The following is a 20869-nucleotide window of genomic DNA, read 5'->3' on the forward strand; positions in this document are numbered from 1 at the left end:
GCTTTTCTTTGTGTCTGGAGGCAGTTCTCTATCCACTACACTAGTTCTCTATCCAGTTGCATATTAATCTGTATATTTGCATAGTGCCAATGCTGAATGTGTATATTAGCTCTCTGTTTTCTTATTTCTCTGTTTACTTAGAGAAAAGAGCTGAAAACAGAAGAAAGAAGAAAAAAGAAACCCTGAAAACCCTAAAAAGCAACAGCACATCCAGTTCAGGTGTTGTTGATACTGGAAAGCAGCACATCACCTGCAGACTCTCTACAGCCACTGTACAGAAATAAAGGTTGCTATGTGAACCAGGCCTCTTGACTGCAGCTTTCCTGTGCTAATGTTCACAAAAATAGAGTTTAAACTTTTTGCACATAAAAATAGAAAGCTAGGAGTCTGAATCACACAATCAGACCAATCAGAGCAATCTCAAGTTGCAACAATGCTTTGCAATAAACAGCCATAATACTCTACACATGCCGTCTTTGGCACCTTTAAACAAAGAATACTAAAAGGAAAGTTAAACAGAAACAGACACTTTCACATTTTAGACCTCTTTTAACCACAAACAAGCAAAGAAGATCCAATGTGAGCTACAATAAACGATTCTTAGCAGTTAGGTGATAAAGCCTTCCAGCAGCTGGCTCTTGACCTGGAGACAGGACGTGCTTTCCAACCGGGAGAAAACTCACAGTAAAGCCAGCGAAGGAGCAAAAACGCTCTAATTGTGAAAAGCTTCTTTGATTTCCAGGGAGGAGAACGGCATAACGCTGACTCGGCCATCCTGGAGAAGCCCCCTGAGGAGGCTCTGCTCACAGGAAGCATCATTTTCCACCTATCAAAGTCAACAGCAGACGGACCACATGTGAAGAGTTTATGTTAGCCGCTTTCTGTTGTGGATTATTTAATAGGCCAATGAAATACATCATGCCTGCCCTGGAAAAGACAGAAAATGGCTGATCTTTTATATTCTTGGTAGAAAGGTGTGCCCAGATTTATATATATATTTATAAGGGGCAGAACAATGCAGCCTTTAAACAATGAAATACACATAGTTTATCACACCCTGTTTACTATATTTACCTCTTTAAAGCATTTTAAACACAGGCTTGTGGTAAACCAGGCTTTTGTTAATTGGCATCTGTTGTCAATAAGAAACCTGCTCCTTGTTACCTTCAGGTTCACTCATACTGTACACTGGCAGAGAAACGAAGAGTCACATGGCAGACCAGACGGAGTAACCTGAGGGAGCGTCTCAGTCTGGTGCTAATGCAATAAATCAGGTGTACACCAGACCAACTCCACGTGGCCTCAAAATGCTCTGTGTTGAGAACCGCTGCAGATGGGCAGGAAAACCCCACTACTGTACAGCTGACCGGCCCGCAGCGCACCGTTATGTAATTCTGATTTCTTTCCATGGAGACAAATGTAAGACATTACAGAAATAGAGAGGAATGATTACTGTACGCACCATACCAAGGAAATACAAGCTATTATAACCAAATTAACATCAATTACTTGGCACATGATTTCTTCGGGTGCTATCCCAACAATATTCTCTTTCACTAAATGATTCTTTATATTGGAATAGAGTCTTATTTCATTATTTATGTCATGTGAATGGAGTTGTTTTAAATGTGTAAGTAAACTTAATCCAAGCACTGGACCAAATCCCACATACTGAATAATAACATATGATATATAAACACACATGCATTCACTGCTTCTTCTGAAATAAAGGAGTGGTCTGCTTTTGTTGGAGTACTTAAGGTTTATTATATGGTTCTGGAAAAAAATAAGAGAACACTTCAGTTTCTGAATCAGTTTCTCTGATTTTGCTATTTATAGGTATAAAATTGAGTAAAATGAACATTGTTGTTTAATTCTATAAACCACAGACAACATTCCTCCCATATTTCAAATAAAAATATTGTAATTTAGAGCAATTTAGAGCAGAAAATGAGAAATGTCTGAAATAACAAAAAATATGTAGATGTGTTCAGACCTCAAATAATGCAAAGAAAACAAGTTCATATTAAAAAAAGATTTAAGAGCTCAGTTTTTGTGCATCTCGGCATGTTCTCCTCCACCAGTCTTACACACTGCTTTTGGATAACTTTATGCCAACCCAGGTGCAAAAATTCAAGCAGTTTAGCTTGATGTGAAAGCTTGAGGTTTTTTGAGGTAAATTTGGTTAATTAGCAAAATAGCACAAAATAGCTATTTAACACACTGTAGATACCAAGCACAAACACTTTATGGTATTGAGACAAAAGAGTTTACCCTGCTTTTGTTGGATTAACTGTCTTTATTGTCCAAGAAGGACTATCTACTCGATCTTGGGGCACTAAGTATTTAATTGTATTCAGCCACAAACGCGTTAGTGAGGTCAGGATGTTGGATGATCACTACCTGACATTACGCAGGGTGTTAATAAGTTCATGTTTATCTGATCCAAAGCCCTATTCTGTTTTCCTCCTTGAACTGGACATGCAGTATTTGTGCATTTGCACATCTCTGTCAGAAATGGGTGCAACTTAAAGTAGATTAATGCATTAGTTTGCAGAAATGCAACTGCGGAGTGTTTCCCATAAACCTCGGGGGAATGTACTTCATACAAATACTGCATAAGGGTTTCTTTTCCAAAAACCCTCTCATGCCTTTTAAAAGAAACCGAGTAATAATCTATTTACCAAGACATGTTATGAAACATTATGAAATGTGACAGTTCTGAAGTGGAAATGTTTGCCAATTATGGTAATTGTATTTAGGAGCCATTAGGAATGTTCTAGATGAGAGAAAATGAAGAGGGTAGCAGTTGTTTAAATGAAGTGGTTTAACTCTGAACCAAATGCTACATAACACACTGATGAGTCAGGCCTGACTGAGACGGACCTCAGACCCTGAGCTTCAGTGCTCTGAGCTCCAACATTTTAGAAAAAGTGTCTTAAAAGGTTCCAGAATAACAAAGCTTTTATAAGATTTACACTTTAGGTTTAGGTTTAAGTTGCAGTTATTGTTAACATAGATAGTAAAAGTTTAGACATACAGTAGTTTGATGGTCTAATTCCTGTAGAAGAATAGGACTCTCCGCAACAGATAAACATGGATCTCTTGGAAGCATGCCTAATGCACTGAGCTGTGGATCCGTGGAACTGTGTTCTCTGGAATGGTGGTGCTGGGGGTTGGGTGTTGGGGATGAGGTGGGTGGTGACCATCCAACATCTTGACCTCACTAATGCTTTTGTTGCTAAATGCATTTCAATCCTTGTGGTCCTTTGCTCCAAAACCTAGTGCAAAGCCTATCTTAGAGTAGGAGACTTCAACAAAAGCAGTATAATTTTTTTTTTTTAAACAGTATTGATTTCAGAAGAAATACTGAATAGCCAGACAGATACACTATGTAACGTATATGGATATATTTTAGCTTTGGAAGCAATAAAAACATCTATCTTTTTTATTTGTACTAAAACCGAGGCTGTCCTTAAAGCTGCTGAGATGGAATAAACACATCCTGTGCTTTGTTGGTCTTGCCAGCACACATACACACGCAACATTGCAGAAACACTCATTTTTACCAGAAAGAATCATCATCTCCTCAAATTCACCCGGTCTTGCTCACACAGCCCATACATAAATAAATAAGCTTGCATCATCTGATCTCCATCATCTGATCTCCCTGCTCAGGCTCAGAGCGATGCAGACCCAGCTGTGTAAACTTTGAAGTGGTCTAAACTCTGGGACAGTTGCTAAGATCAACAGCCACCAAAAGAAGCTAATCAAAATACAGCAGGGTAAGAATGATGCAGCACCGAGTGCTACACAGGTCTCTGCAAAGATGTAACGCCAGAGCTGCTGATTTCATCATTAAAATGCCAACATATTACAAGTGATCTATGACTTAAAGCATGAAAATGTTATGACTGGAGGATGTTTTGTATTCAGAGTTCTAGATAATATGATTTCTGATGGAAGGCCTAATTCCTGCCAGGAACACACAGTCTGAGAGGCAGAAAAGCAAACAGCTGTTACAGCAGAGAATGAATTCTCATCTAAACTGATTAAGCTCATGAATTAATAAAGAGGCAGCCACTGAATGCGAGCTCCGCAGGACAGAGCGTTCAATTTATTCACCAGGTTCAAATAATAGCTATAACAACACTGAGCTTCCAGTTTATTATGCAGGATACACCAACTCTGATTCTATTACAGCTGCTGACTGTAGCTCATCTGTTGCTGCACGATTTATTATACCCTCTATCTATAGCATATTCCTAACTTCTCTTTCTCTCTCTGGAACTCCTCAGTCAAAAGCTGGACACATCTCTTCTTATTCAATGTTTTCTTTTTTACATTGTAAATTTAATATTAAAGACTGTATTGAAGTTGTACAAGAAAACATGTAGTTTTATTCTGTAAACATAAAGTTTTAAACAAACCAGAATATATTTTAGATTTTTCTAAGTAGGCACACCTAGCTTTAAGGACAGATCTGCACACCCTTGGTATTTTTACCTCATGAGTCTTCATGAGGGAGAATCACCTGGAATAGTTTTCTCAGCATCTTGAAGGAGTTCCTGGAGGTTCTGAACAATAATTACTGCTTTTCTCATGTCAGTGTCTTATTACATACACCACATATGGTGAAATTGATGGCACTGATATCAGTTTTATATTGTATCGACCAAAATTAGGAAATATATTGCAACATAACTTGAATAAAAAATTATCCAACCCTACCTTATTCCTCCACTACCATTCTACCTTCAGAGTCCTTCTCTCTGAATTCTTCCACTCCCTCACAACCACTACTCGTGATAGTAATAGTAGTAGTGGCTGTGGTATATATTTAAAAGTCACAATTGTAGGTGGTTCATCTACTGGGCACCTTATTAGGCATTATTTAGGTTTACTATTATTTTTAAATTGAATGTACCAAATATTGTTCCCAATAAGTTAAGCTGTTAAGATGAGCCAATTATAACCCACACACTCTCTCAGGTGAGAACTCACAGGTGAGGTTGAGCACATGCCCCTTCTGATGTACTAGTGCACTTAAAAAAAATGAATATCATTGAAAAGTTACTGTAATTTCTGTAAATCAGTTCAAAATGTGAAACTCATATATTACATAGATGTATTACACACAGAGTGATCTATTATAAGCGTTTATTTATTTTATTGTTGATAATTATGGCTTACAGCTAATGAAAACCCAAAACTAAAATCACAGTGTCTCAGAAAATTATAATATCATATAAGACCAATTGGTACTGTTGGCAGTGTGGGCAGTGTGCCAAGTCCTGCTGGAAAAGGAAATCCCAGCAGGGAAAAACTCCATAAAAGTTGTCAGCAGAGGAAAGCATAAGGTGCTTTAATGCTCATCATCCTCTAGCCCCCTGAGTGGACAGTTTATGACCAAAGCGCTATATATTTTCTGGAGATTTTTTTTTGGCAAACTTTTTCCAGGCCGGTGTAGAACACTTATCCATGTCATACCATGTGAGAGTCATTGCTTTATGGATGCTGATTTACTACCCAGATACCATCAGGTCAGTAGTGCTTGTCCTATTATGACACTTTTGTTTTTTATGGCAAACTCTATTTAGTGCAGAAGATAAGCTTTTTTTTGTACATATGCTGGACTCACCCTTCTTCCGGTAGGCAGTCTGAGGGTCCTGAGGCAGCACCAGACTGCAGGCCTGTCTCAGAGGCTTATCATAGGCCCCACACACTCGGGTATCAGGATACAGCATGCACACAGAATACACAGAGCCTTCATCTCGAAGGTCGGCCACATGGCACAGCTCCTCCTCCATACAGCCTTTAGTGCATACACACACAGAGCATGTCCACCACAGGCGCACATGACAACGGAATTCAGTTCAGGGAGGAACAGAGTATAACATCAAACCTCACACAACAGCACCCTGCTGGCTTTTAGTGCTAAATAAGCTCTTACGTTTGAGACACCAGAGCCGGGCCTCTTCTGCAGTGAACTGGTGTTTGAAGAGCCAGTACTGCTGGGTGGGTGTTTTCTTGTCTGAGTTGATGCTTATATCACCTCCGGACAGGATGTCAAACATCTCCTTCACTGAGTCTGCAGGCCCATGAAAACATAAAAAATTATGAGTTAAAAAGGTCATAGCAAAATATACAAATACTATTCATAATTAATCATATTAGCATGTATAGATAGATATAAATATCTGACAAGCAAATGTCTAAACAATAATTTAACCCTCCTATTATCTTTGGGATCAATTTGACCCCATTCAGTGTGGTAATCTCACTATGACATTTAGTTTTATAATCTTTCTCTAAATGTTTGTGCACTGCGCCAGTGGTGTCCAAACTTTTTTTGTTGGGGGCCAGAAGGAGAAATATATTTGAAGGCACGGGCCACAGTATGTGATAAAACAAATAATGAAATATACCACTTTAAATAATAAATTATTTTTATGTACACACCATTTTACTTGACTCACTATCTTTATCTATCTTTTACAGTTTTGTGTAAACTAAGATTTTTCAAATTGATGTTTCATTTCATGATTAATATTAAACTACTTGATTAATATTAAACTATTAAACTACTTAATTAAGACAACTTTTAGACTCTTTTGCCCTTTTTCTGTGCTACAACTGCACACTCTCTCCACTTTTAGACTCTTTGGCCGTTTTTCTGTGCTACAACTGCACACTCTCTCCACTTTTAGACTCTTTGGCCCGTTTTTCTGCGCTACAACTGCGCAATTTCACCGCTTTTAGACTCTTTGCTCTGTTTTTCTGCACTAGAACTGAGCTCTCTCTCCGCTTTTAGACTGCTTGGCCCGTTTTTCTGCACTAGAACTCCGCTTTTAGACTCTTTGGCCCGTTTCTGACACCTAGCATTCAAACTTTGAATCTCATATTATAAAAACCTGCGTAACAGCGGGCCAACTTTCATTCTATTTCTAAAATACCTCGCAGGCCGCTCCAAAAAAAGAAACGGGCCGCAAATGGCCCGCGGGCCGTAGTTTGGACACCCAAGCTTTAGGCCCCAAATTAACAAAACAATACATATAATACTTATATAATACTAATAAAACACTAATAATAATGCGAGAACCACTGGTCATTTTTCAAATAAACATAAAGAAACTGGTGAGTAAACTTTGCTAACATGTTTAATGATCTGTAATTATAATAATAATTTTCTGGAGGTTTGACTTGCTGAATCATATTGACCAAGAGTATAATGGGTAATACTGAATTTGAGAACAGCAGGTTAATATAGTTGTGTGTTAAGGACTAAGATGAGACTTGTAATGTGAAATACCAGAGACGGTGGAAGCAGGAGTTCCTAAAAGAGCTAATCTTCCACAGGATCCATCAGTCTTTGGTCGAGTGCTCATATCCGACTCTGTAGAGGAAATCATGACTGTTACTGTTAAACACTTTCTGCCATTAGCATACTATTAATTGAAAAGCATAGAAATGGACACTACATCTGCAAAATGAAAAAAGTGCTGGATGATTGTGTTGCCTCTTAACCAATACACTCTCATAGATATTTTTAAAACTAAAGTAGCACAAATAAGAATTTAATACCCAAACTGCCAATAAATAAAAACAGGATACCATATTTTTGTAATTTTGACTTGAGTTTCTCACAATTTATTTTGTGAGTTTTTATTAAAGTTGTCATGGTTTGTTATAATGGTTTGTATTTACCCTTTAAACAGCTGAATAAAACCAGTACATGGAACTAACTTACCATGAACACTGCTGTCTGTTACCAAAAAGAAAATCCAGCACAACCTAAACCAAGCTGTATGTTAGGAGGGATTTTAGACTTGCGCTTTTTTTTTTATTAATCATTAACAGGTACATTTTAATCCATTTTAAACTCAGACCTCCTGCAAACCCACAAAAAAACGAAAAAAAAAGGAAAATCAGTGTGTTTCACTGCAGACAAAACAACATGGTTTTAAATGGGTGTGTTAACACACTTCTGGACATTTTAGACCCAAATCAAACTCGCATATTTACTATTTATAAATCAAAAAACAACTAAACTGCTCTAGACCGCAGCACAGTTCATGGCACATATGAGCCATGCAGTGAATGCTGTATTTGTACCTTTCCAGAGATAGACACGTTGGAAGCCGATGATCGTGGCTTCGTAATCTGTTCTGTTTTTGCTCGATACAGGCAAAGCTGAATCAGCTGGAAGGGAAAGAAAGCAATACATGAGTCTGATACAGTAAACAGTCTACAGAATTCTATGCGGTATATTGTAAGTTGTGGGAATGGCATGAATTATAGTGAATTGCAACTAGGTATTAAAACATCCATGCTAAAAACTCAATACTTCAAATGAATAACCCCCAGATTAGCTTTAAATAGTTTATTGTGGTTCCTTACTGATGGTGAAGTTCTGTCCACCAAACTCAAAGGTGAACTGTTTCTGCTGTTTGTTGTATTTGAGTCCAGCTCCACAGATGCGGTTGGACGAGGCTACAGAGCTCACGTCCCAGTCGCCTTCACTGCACTGCAGCACAGAGGGAAAACTCAGCAGACCACACATCAGAGAACCTGCAGTTCAGCACACAGAAAAACCTTTAACATACTATTCAACTTCCTCCTGCAATTTCTCTTCTGTATTTAATATCATTATGTTATGCTGATGACAAAACCTACACTGTTTATTAGGTTATTGTATGTTATTTTAGGTCTGCATAAAAATAATAAAACAATAAAATATAACTTAAAAATGTAATTTCTATGCTGATAGAATGGTGGATGTCATCAAAAGTTACATATACCGATAAGTAGTTTACCACGCAGGCCTTTGTATTATGTATGTATTGTATTTAGTTACTATGTTTTTAGTTTTTTTTTTTTTTTGTATTTTATTTAGGCTACTTTACTCACCTACTGCAAATCCTCCACACTATTAATTAACACATATAATAATTGCATAAATACAAAATTATGTTTTAGAGTAATCAATAAATTTTATTTATGCAGCATGGCATTAACTCCAGCAGCTTCGTTAAGAGTCACGATGTTGGAGGTTGGATGATCACTACTCGCATTATCCAAAAAATATTGGATGGAGCATAGTCATTCATCATTCCACAACTTAATTATTGGAAAAGGGGGCTTTATGCCCTTTTAACCAATGCCTGGTATTATTGGCAATACTTATTGACAGCTGTTCATTTGCATATCTCAGCAATGGGTGCAATGAAGCTAAATGCATTCATAAGAAGATGTGTCCATAAATATTTGTAGTATATAATATAGTGTACGCTTTGCACAAAACTATTTATTTATTTATTCTTTCACCATGCATTGAAGCATAAAACATTAGATTAAAAGGTATTTCAGCTTATGATCATCAATCAAATCAGCTGTGTTCAACCCATTGACCAGCACTGTATAATACAAAGGGAGTTGAGAATAAATATATTGAATTATTGACAAAAAACTTCAGGCTACAGCTGACCTCCATTGAGAACGTTCTGGTTAAGAATAAAGCCATCGCAGCAGCTCTCCTGTCTGCAGGTGTCCACACAGAAGCGATGTACGTCAGCCAGAGATGCCCCAGATGCCTCAAACACCAGAGTCCGGTAAACTCCAGAACTCGCCTTGTGAAAAGTCAGCCGCTCAAATTTCTTCGGACCTGCTGTGCTGAATTCATGACCTTTTAGGGGGTAAATACGGATGAATAAAGAGAGAAAGACATTTTTTTCATGCTTTTCAGATTTTTGGTTAGGCATGTAAATCCTTCCAAAAACACCAAAAAGATTCTAGCCAAGTATTTCAAGCCATTGAGAAAGGCCTAGAAGTGTCTGTTTACTGAAACTCGGAAATATGTTCTCGGTTACATAAATCTGAAATGATATAAGACTCATTTTTCTAAGTGTTTGTATATATACGCATCATTTCACACTTACATCAGCAATCTTAGCTCATGAGTATAAACCAGCTAGATGAATGAATGCGTACTTGTTTGATAAACAGTTACGACACAAGACATTATTGAAACATGCTGTGCAGTTTCTATAAGTTACTTATAGACTTATGAAATACTATGTCTTTCACATTATACAGTACACCAATCAGCCACTGCACTGAAACCAAGTACTCAAGTAATGTTGAGTAGTTCTCCCTTGTGTCTGCAATACAGAGCTAACCCACAGAGGCATGGACTCCACTAGACCTCTGAAAAGGTCTGAAGAGGTCTGCAGATTCTTTAAGTACTAGAAGTCATAGAAGTAGAAGTACTGGAAGTACTGAGGTGAGACCTCAAGGAACATTAATGAGAATTGGGGGCACATAAACCTATTGCTGGTTCACTCTGGTTCTCACCGGAAGTACTTTTGGTAGGCACAGACCACGGCATAAAGCAATATTGAGTCTCAAGTTAATTATCTTATGTCCGTTTCTCCTGCTTTTAACACATCATGTCATGTGAATCAATGTAATGAATGTGGTTTTAATGTAATGGCTGATTGGTGTAGATAACTCTATGGCTCATTATCTTACTATAAAAAGGAAAAAAAATATTATTAGCAAGTACAGCTTTGGAAAAAAATAAGAGACGACTAAACATAATGAGTTTCTTTGATTTTACCAAAATAAAAACCTCTGAAATATAATTAAGAGGAACATGGATGATCGCAAACCATCAGACCAAGCTGAACTGCTTGAATTTCTGCACAAGGAGTGGCATAAAGTTATCCAAAAGCAGCGTGTAAGACTGGTGGAAGATAACATGCCAAGATGTATGACAACTGGGATTAAAAAGCAGGGTTTTCCCCCCAAATATTGATTTCTGAACTCTTAAAACTTTATGAATATGAACTTGTTTTCTTTGCATTATTTGAAGTCTGAAAGCTCTGCATCTTTTTTGTTATTTCAATCATTTCTCATTTTCTGCAAATAAATGCTCTAAATGACAATATTTTTATCTGGAATTTGGTAGAAATGTTGTCTGTAGTTTATAGAATAAAACAACAATGTTCATTTTACCCAAACATGTATCTATAAATAGCAAAATCAGAGAAACTGATTCAGAAACTGAAGTGGTCTCTTCTATTTTTCCAGAGCTGTATATTTGAAATAAGCGCTAAAAGCAGTGAGGACCCACATTTTACCTTTCTTTCTGAGAACTGTGAGATTGGGTTTGTCTCCAATTTTCACTTTCAGCAAGCAGCTCAAAGTCTGGAAGCTTTCAGCTCCTTCATTTCCCAGAAATCCTTTACTCTACAATATCAAACCAAGCAAAACAATAGGATTCAATAGGAAATCACATTAATAGAAGTTTAATTAATGTCACCAGGGCTTGATCATACTCATCACAGTTAAGAGATCCACTCCAGACATCTGTTAAAAGTGCAGATAGAAGTGTTTGAACATTTTCGGAAATGTCCACTGCTTGCTAGAAAGAATGTAAACTTGTAACAGCCCAAGACAGCCATTTGTTTCCAGATGTTTCCTTTAACTTGCAATACTTTCATTATAACACTTACCATTTGGCCCATCCTCTGTCCTATCTATCTAGTGATCTTTCTTTACAGCCACAAAATCGCAGAACAGTGACCAAAAGTTTACAGTCCAATTTAAGTCCAATTTCAACATGTCTATGATCTGATTTCTCTCACATTAGTAAACGATTACCAAAATGGTTCACAGAACATTTGGATCTGAGAAGAGCGGACATTCTTGATTCTGATTCAGCAGCAGATCGCCGGTTCTGATATATTAATACAGGCACCAACAGATCAGAGGATGGATCATGTGCACAGCAAATGTTTCCCTCATGCGTCAAGAACATGTACACATCTGAGAGAAAGAGTTTGATAGATATGATGAATGGAGAGATATGAATCACCATTAATCAGAACAAAGTGTAATGCAAGCTTTGCTGCGTACTCGCTGAGAGGTTCTGCAGTCAACGTTTTCTTCGCTGGTGCTGTAGAGGTCACAGAGTGTTTGTGCTCCATCACGGAAAACAGCAACATGCTGGCATGAGTCATCTTCCGCACATTCTAGAAAAGAGAATGCGAGAAAGAAATATTACTGAATCACATGCAGAATTTTTGGCCAATTTCAGTCAGAGCAATTTAGTTGGTAAATGCATCCAACAATTAAATATGCAGCAAATTTAAATTTAAATTACAATGATAATAGAGTAGCAGCTATAATGTATAATTGCATTATTATGTCAATGATGACACTGAAAAAAACTGAGACTGAGACTGACAGGCCGAATCCAATTGTGTTGTACAAGATTGTATCCAGATTGATTATTGATAGTCAAGACAACCAAAAATCATACAAAATGAGGTTCAAATTGGATTGGTAGAGATACCTCTCTGTCTGGACAATCTGATCATCTCAACAGATCTGATTTGAAAAACAAATCCAATTTACATGCAGTCTGAACATAGCCTAATATAAACAAACTGACTGTAATCAGTAGAAAAAGTAATGTGGTTTTAAGAACTCTAAGTCTCTAACCCTGGACAATATTTAATTTAGATTTAAATACACCCACTCTCCCCAAACACACCAAACATACACACCCACACTCACCAAACACACACTTCCTGAGCTGAGTCTCCAGTGGCTGTGATGAGGAATCAGACCACAATACCACGGCATCATCAGAATCCAAAAGCAGGGACGAAACTGGTACAGCCTCAAATTTCTCCAATACTGCTCATACAGGCACAAACATACATCTTATTAATAACAGGTTAATAAAATTAAATAAATGCTTCTGTTCTGCATTTCTGCAGTAGAAGTAGAAAATTGAGTAGTTTTCCACGATTTAAGGCTCATTTAAGCCTCATACCTTTGCATTGCTCTGCACTGACTGCTTCATCTGCTGATGTCCAGGTGAGTTCCTCTCCTTTTGAAGTGATGCACAGCCACTTGCCAGACTGAAAATGCTTCTGGGCTGAAAGGAATTCCCCTCTGTCTGTACAGCTGAGCTTACTCTGCTGACATTCTGATAAACCTTCAATTTACACAGAAAGTGATACAGAATATTAAAGATTAGGATAAGCTGGAACCTTATAAGCAGGGTTTATACACTTTTTAACCAATAAATTTCCATGATTTGTTTCATGACTTGTCCATGTCTTCAAGGCAAATTTTCATGACCATACTTTTTTTTAAAAAAAACATCAGTGCAGACATGGACAATAAAATCAAAAAGCAAATCAAAATTGATAATAGTAGGCCTAAAATGAACCTTATAAAAATGTTGACACACAATATTTAACAATAAAATGTGTGTCAGATCCTGAGAGCTCTATTGTGCAGGCCAAAATTACTGAATTAACTCTGAGCTACTGTATTTTCTAGCTCAAAATAGATTTTCTCCTTTGATAAACAGAAACACGAATATTTGTAGAACTAATTTTTATGACTTTTCCAAAACTTTCAGGGTACTTAGATTTTTCCAAAACTTAATCAAGCCTGGAAATTGCTATTTTCACATTTCAATTCCATGACTTTTCCAGGTTTTTCATGACCGTACGTTTCCTGATCACAAGAATTACAGGGTGAGATTCACATGATTTGTAACTGTTTTAGACACACACAGAGTATCCTTTTAACATTTCAGATTTACAGATATGGATGAATTTCAAACCAATAACCTAAAGCAGATTTGGCTTGTGATGTTTTTAGGTGCAGGGTCAAATGTCAATTCTGAAGTGGTTTCTCAAAGAAACCACTGTAAACAAATTTCTATATAATAACTGTAAAGTAAAAGTAAGGAAAGTTTTCCTTGCTTGGGTGCTATACAGGTTGGTTTGTGTGCTCAAAAATATCATGACATAAGTATATAATGACCACTGAGCTGGTCAAAACACCAGTGTTAGAAGGACCGGACTCGAAAAAGTCAGAATTACATCTCCCAGAAAATGCTTTCTACTTTAAAACAATTGGAAATTAAGAAATATGGAAAAACTATGAGGTTTCTTACAGATACCACTTAGTCTCAAAGGGTTAAAAAAACAGACTCTAATCTAAAGAACAGGGAAGACACTGTATTTTAAAAAATACAATGTCATTGGAATTCTAACTTATAAGCATGTATAAAAGCAGAAAGGCTGTGTGAGTTACTGTGACTGACAGTGTGAAGGGCTGGAGGCTCCCAGTGCTGCAGTGGAGGTTCCTGAAGGACAGGGGGAGCAGAAATCCTGCCCTGCCTCAGCCTGATACGAACCACGAGGACACACATCACACCGTCCACCACTGGAGAACGACCCAGCAGGACACACCACTGAGAGAGAGAGAGAGAGAGAGAGAGAGAGAAATAAAAGAAGAAAGAGGATAAAGCAAGATGAATAAAGAGAAAGAAAGCAAAAGAGGGAAGAGAGAAAGACGGAAAGGAAGATAAAAGAGAGTTTGAGATATAAAGATATTTATGGGACAGCATGAATTCTGAAATATCTATCATCCATCACAATAACACTATCAAATATGCACTCAGTTTTGAAAGTTAAAGCTTGATTCATTCTTGACATATGATTACTTTGCTAATAATCCGCCCAGTCCTATTTGTGTAGAAATTGTGAATTGTGAAATCGGTCTACACAAAATGATTCACACAATTTTGCTGATAGGATCAGAGAAAGCCTGGAGGAAGTTCAGAAATACACCCCCATATCTTCACAAAAATCTCAGTCTGATTTTCTCTGTGTTTTTATGGCAGAAGACTAAACTAAAAGGTTCCTTGAGGGCATTTAAGCAAAAAGAAACCTGGCGAAACTGAGCCAAATCACTCCTTTCCTATTCATTACCCAGAGCAGACCTATGATTAGAGGAGAAATGGACAGTGGAGGCAGCGTACCACACCCAGCCGAGTCTGGAAGCTGCTGATAGCCCACGGAGCAGCTGAAAGAGGCTGGTGAGGAGATGGCCACAGTGGGTTCTGACACATAGACTGAGCGGTACGAGCCACTTCTGATTATTTCCATCACACCCTTCAGAATCTTCTCACTACTGAAAACAGAGTCTGAAAAAACACACACATACACATAAATACATATAGACTGGTGAAAGAATAATCATTAAAATACGTTTCATTTTAACATACAGGTCTGAAATAAAATAAGATACCATCTAAAAATGATGAGTTTCTTAAATTTGACCAAATTGAAAACCATTGAAATATAATCAAGAGGAAGATGGATGATCACAAACCACCAAACCAAGCTGAGCTTCTTAAATTTTGGCAACAGGAGTGCAGGCATAAAGTTATCCAAAAGCACTGTATAAGACTGGTGGAGGAGAACATGCCAAGATGCATGTTAACTGTGATTAAAAATCAGCAAATATTTGTATTTGAACTCTTAAAACTTTATACATATGAACTTTTATTTGCATTATTTGAGGTCTGTGAGCATTTTGTGTTATTTTAGTTATTTCTCATTTTCTGCAAATATTATCATTGATTCAAAACTGATTTAGAAACTGAAGTGGTCTCTTATTTGTTTCCAGAGCTGTTTATTTCTTAGAATAAAAAAAATAATTAATTATTTTTAGTTTAGGCTAGACCCTGTCCAGGCTAGACAAAATGTTTGTTTTTATATGTACTAACGAGACCTTTAAACCATATGCACCACTGCATACTACTAAGCTGTGAAAAATCAATATATGCTAATATATAATAATGTTATATTATGTTGATCATGAGTTTTTTTTTTTTTTTTACCAATGTCATAGAGATCAGGCAGTGCACTGATTGGCAGGTCAGACAGACGAGCTTTGAGAGTGATGGTTGCAGTGAGGCTTTGCTCGCTCTCGCACTCCAGCAAAACAGACGAGTTGTCACACACTGAGAAAGAGCTGTACTGTCCTGAAGACAGCTAAACCACAAAACACACACAAGCAGATGTTAGAAATTCAGAAGTGACTAGAGGGGGTGTGGAAGACTGCAACTGAAAGCAGTGGATGAGAGTACCTGCAAGCTGCAGAGTCCTGCTGCCCTCAAGTCATGCAGCAGAGAGGCCTGCAGTGCAGAGCGCTGACCACTGCAGCCCTGCTGACCTGCCGCCAGAGTCAACTGCAGCACTGAAGACACCCGCACAGTCTGCAGAGGCTGAACTCCTAAAACACACAAGCGCACACACACAGAATTTTAGACTTTTAATAAAAAATATGCGTCATTGAGTGTTAAACTCTATTTGCCTGCTTAGATACTTGTCAGTATCTAAAAAAGAACCCAAACACAGAGCTCAACTAAAGCATATGGATAATTGAAAGTCAAATTAAACAAAGAGGGATCTGTGCTAGGCTAAAAGCTGACATCAGATACAGTTTTTTATTTGCTTTTACCCTGACTGAAACAGATTTCCTACTCTTATGACTAGTGGTGGGCGATATGGCCCTAAAATAATATCACAATATTTCATGGCATTTTCACAAAAGCGATACTCCTGGTGATATGACAAAACACTGAATTAAAAAAATATATTTCAAGAATACACTAATGCAACAAAATAAAAAATACATTTTATTAGTGCATACAATATGATTTGGCACAGCCCTAACTGAGGTATAAAAAAAAATACAAATTTATCAGATTTTTAACAGAAGCCAATGATCCAGAAAGTCATGATACTAATAATGCACTTTAAATATCTCCATATATCCAGGATTAAAGTAAAGTAATTGATACTGGACAGATATAATCTGTCTCTAGTAGATATATTACGGAAAATATGAAGTGTGAATTTTTTCTTTTGCTAAAAAAACAGCAAAAAAGTAGTACCCTGATGTGAAAACTGGGGGTGGGTGATATTTCAGGGTATAATATCATTCACAATATTAAAAAATGTTGGCAATAATATTGCGTACATACGATATGGCACACCCCAACTAATAATAGCTTTCATCATCTGTTCTCTTCATTTGTTTGCTCCCTTAAAAACAACCAAAAATGACTAATCAATTGATTACCAAACTGGAGCCTGCCAAACACAAATCAGAAGGGTAAGGAACTGGCTTATTCATTTTACTAGCACAACTTGAGACAGACAAATCCAATCTCCAATCTATTCAGCTTGCCAAGAGCACATCACACTGGAAGGACACAAGAAGGAGACGATAAAAGCAGATGATAAAAGCAGACGATAAAAGCAGGTTTATTTTTTGTTACAAAAGCAAAATCAATTGAGATTAAATAGCTGGCATACTACAAGTGATGGCTGCAGAAACTGAGCGAGCTATGTTGACATTTTAGCACATTGTGTTGTTTTAGCACAGAGCTGTTAACCAACTTTTACTTGTTAGTACTAAAATAGCAAATATGTCACATTGCCTCTTTAGGGGTGTGGAGGACATGATTAGAAATGAAAAATGAAAAACACTGTTCTGCTCAGAACAAACTATTAATTGTAAGATAATGTTTTCTTAATAATCCCTTATTCTATGAAAATTAACCCAAATTATCAAGAATGTTAAATAATTAATTAACCATACATTAAAAATGTTGAGAACAATTGTTATTTTTTGTTATTTAGTTTATAGTTTATTTTTTAAACATGTTTCTTTTTCCCTTCAGCGTGTGTGTGTGTTTGTGTGTGTTTGTGTGTGTGTGTGTGTGTGTGCATGAGTGCAGTATTTACTTTGGCAGGCGTAGGAGAGTGGAGCATCACTTATCCAGGTTTTGGTCACAGGGTCACAGGAGAAGCTGTCTACCTGAAGCGTATTTAAATAACCCTGCTGACAGTAAACCCTGCAGCGCTGCCTCTGTTCACCTGCCACACTTTCATTGCCACAGACAGCGGCACCATGGGAAACCCCAAAGGGGAGAGGACACTGTGGATCTAGGAACAAACAGAAAGAGAAGGCTTTGGAACAGACATCTATACAGGCGTAACTGTAAAGGAAACACAATGGGGAGTAAGTCAGTATAATCCACTATATTTTGCTCACAGTCACAGGATGGTGTTTTTCCTAGGCTTCGTGTAGTGCGAGTAGCAGGAAGCTCTTGGCCGCTCTCAGAAACACACCAGCAGTAAGACGCATCACACAACAGAGGCGAGAAGCGTTCTCCTCCCTCCACACACTGCGGCTCATAGCCAACACCCATCTCCCTCTCAGCCACAAGCTTCTTCTGGAGAGCACACCAGCCAGGGCCTAGATACATCAACACACAGGCCTCAGTCACAGAAATCATTTAGAGATACTTTTATTACTTTTATTTAAAGCATCTATTTAGCAAACAAGAAGATATCTGTGCTAATTGTTTGCGCATAAAGAATTTTACATATTTTTGAGTAGTCAGCATGCTAAAAGTGAAAGTGGAGCAAGCCAGCTCTAAGCTGACCAATGTCACATTAGGACTGATGAAGGAGAGAGTCCAATCTACCCAGCAACTGAGAGCACGGCCTATTGTGCGCTCTCGGACTCCGGCTGCTGAGTTTAATTCATTTTAAAGCAACAGCTTTAAAATTTAAGAGTCCAAGGGAGAATAATTGTGCTCTCTCTCTTGCTGTTTCTCTCTTTGCATTGTAAGAAAACACCAAAAGTATGTAAGCTGATGTAATAAAACTCAAAGTTACTAATCCAAGCTTGTTAAGCTACCTCACGAAACTTCAAAAAAGAAGGAGTTGGCTGCTTTGTGTGTGTCAGAGGAGACCCATTCTAGCTTTTACCATCCCAGCACTTAAGGCACATTGTGATGAGGGGAAGTCTAATGGGTGGTAATTTGCAACAGTGTAACATTAAAAATATATAGATATGTTTGAGTAATTTAAGGTAAGCAGCAGACGAAACTATATTCCAAATACACACAAAATGCAAGTGGAAACAGCCTTAACTTTAAAACAAACATATGCACAGCACTGGAAAAAAATTAAGAGACCAATTCAGTTTCTGAATCAGTTTCTCTGATTTTGCTATTTATAGACATATGTTTGAGTAAAATGAACATTGTTGTTTTATTCAAAATAGTTTATAAACTATGGACAACATTTCTCCCAAATTCCAAATAAAAATATTGTCATTTAGAGCATTTATTTGCAGAAAATGAGAAATGGTCAAATTAACAAAAAAGATGCAGAGCTTTCAGACCTCAAATAATGGCAAGAAAAAAGTTCATATTTATAAAGTTTTAAGAGTTCAGAAATCAATATTTGGTGGAATAACCCTGTTTTCTAATCACAGTTTTTATGCATCTTGGTATGTTATCCTCCACCAGTCTTACACACTGCTTTTGGATAACTTTATGTCACTCCTGGTGCAAGAATTAAAGCATTTCAGCTTGGTTTGCTGGTGATCATCCATCTTCCTCTTAATTATATTCCAAATGTTTTGGATGCGAATGTGAATTTGGTGAAAGCTCATCATTTTTAAGTGGTCTCTTTTAGTTTTTCAAGAGTTGTATAGTTATATTTATTGAACAATAAATAAATGATGAATAAATGAATGATTTAATTAATAAATAAATGCATAGTTTACACTTTAAGTCTCCAGTGGGGCTCAAAATGGCTGGTTGGATCATCTTTCCTGTAACAGGGCTGACACATGAGGCCACAGAACTGTCCTGTCTCTGGAGCACAGAAAACTCACCATCCTGCACACACACACACAGATATACTCTTTATTCCTGAAAACTACGGTAAGTTTAAAATAACAATTATATAATTGTTACATGTTCAAACTAATCAATACAGATTTAAAACCATATAAATATTAAATAAATGTACCGCTTCACAAGACGGGCTGTAGGAGAATGTTATGTCAGGGGTTGACTTTGTCCATACAGACATACTGTACTGAGCTTGAGATCTCTGGCATGGAGTTTGGCCTAGAGAACACATGACAAATGACAATAATGAGTTATTGTGACTCTAATCACAACCATAACAAATTTACTTTACTTGCACGATATCAAACAGGAGTTTACATTGTGGGAGATAAACTGTGCGATCAGTCAGAGATCCAGTTATGTATCCTCCCTCTTCATCCACACACCAACAGCGACCTACAGGAACAAGGTCAGAAGATCTCAAAAGTTTTGAATATGATATGATGAATATGCTCTGGACAGGAGTATATTAGCATAAAGCATCAGAATAAGCCAGAATAAGCCAAGTTACATGATGGTGAAATGAAAGCTTGCAATGTTATAAATGTTAGAATTCACAAATAAGAAATAAAAGCCAGAAGTTGGTTATACCTGTGCTGGGATAGCACTGAGTGGGCAGCCACTGGCCGTAGGCATCACACTGTGGGCTATAGGGTTGGTAGCCAAGACGTAGACTCTCTCTGTCTGTTTCACTGGCCAATAATCTGCTCTGCCAGTAGAAATGAAGGGCTGTAAAAAGTGAAAGCAATTAGCAGCCTTAGTCACAGTATGTCACTTCTTAACATGAGGTATTCATTATTCACAGGCCTATAAGTGTAGCTGCTTCGAAGTTGAGTCTGATGGGTAAAAGGCACGCTTCAAACTTTTGTAATTAATTTAATAACAGTAACATGTTGTACTTGAATCTAAGATTCTTGTAAAAATGACCAAAGAACCAATAAGAACCTAAAACGATATACAGCTCTGAAAAAAAAAATAAGAGCCCACTTAAAAATTATGAGTTTTTTTTTTAGTTTACCAAATTGAAAACCTCTGGAATATAATCAAGAGGAAGATGGATGATCACAAGCCATCAAACCAAGCTGAACTGCCTGAATTTCTGCACCAGGAGTGGCATAAAGTTATCCAAAAGCAATGTGTAAGACTGGTGGAGGAGAACATGCAAAGATGCATTAAAACTGCAAATAAAAACCAGGGTTTCCCACCAAATAATGATTTCTGAACTTTATGAATATGAACTTGTTTTCTTTGCATTATTTGAGGTCTGAA

The 20869-nt window shown here is 37.3% G+C and overlaps 1 protein-coding gene across 1 annotated transcript in view; it reads right to left on the reverse strand.

The window, feature by feature from the left end:
* Positions 1–20869, reverse strand: part of tg (thyroglobulin) — a 59562-nt gene that overhangs the window by 26800 nt on the left and 11893 nt on the right. Inside the window, exons 12-31 of the mRNA XM_022673561.2 lie at positions 20192–20329; positions 19919–19996; positions 19719–19819; positions 19471–19585; positions 17944–18147; positions 17634–17834; positions 15968–16113; positions 15719–15872; positions 14855–15019; positions 14135–14284; positions 12845–13009; positions 12583–12705; positions 11920–12035; positions 11142–11250; positions 9488–9685; positions 8401–8571; positions 8116–8202; positions 7313–7396; positions 5954–6091; positions 5642–5815 (exon numbers count right to left, since the gene is read on the reverse strand). Coding sequence (XP_022529282.2) covers positions 5642–5815; positions 5954–6091; positions 7313–7396; positions 8116–8202; positions 8401–8571; positions 9488–9685; positions 11142–11250; positions 11920–12035; positions 12583–12705; positions 12845–13009; positions 14135–14284; positions 14855–15019; positions 15719–15872; positions 15968–16113; positions 17634–17834; positions 17944–18147; positions 19471–19585; positions 19719–19819; positions 19919–19996; positions 20192–20329 — 2817 coding nt within the window. The remainder of the gene's footprint in view (positions 1–5641; positions 5816–5953; positions 6092–7312; positions 7397–8115; positions 8203–8400; positions 8572–9487; positions 9686–11141; positions 11251–11919; positions 12036–12582; positions 12706–12844; positions 13010–14134; positions 14285–14854; positions 15020–15718; positions 15873–15967; positions 16114–17633; positions 17835–17943; positions 18148–19470; positions 19586–19718; positions 19820–19918; positions 19997–20191; positions 20330–20869) is intronic.

Source organism: Astyanax mexicanus, chromosome 6 (assembly GCF_023375975.1).
Source record: "Astyanax mexicanus isolate ESR-SI-001 chromosome 6, AstMex3_surface, whole genome shotgun sequence".
Taxonomy (NCBI): Eukaryota; Metazoa; Chordata; class Actinopteri; order Characiformes; family Acestrorhamphidae; genus Astyanax; species Astyanax mexicanus.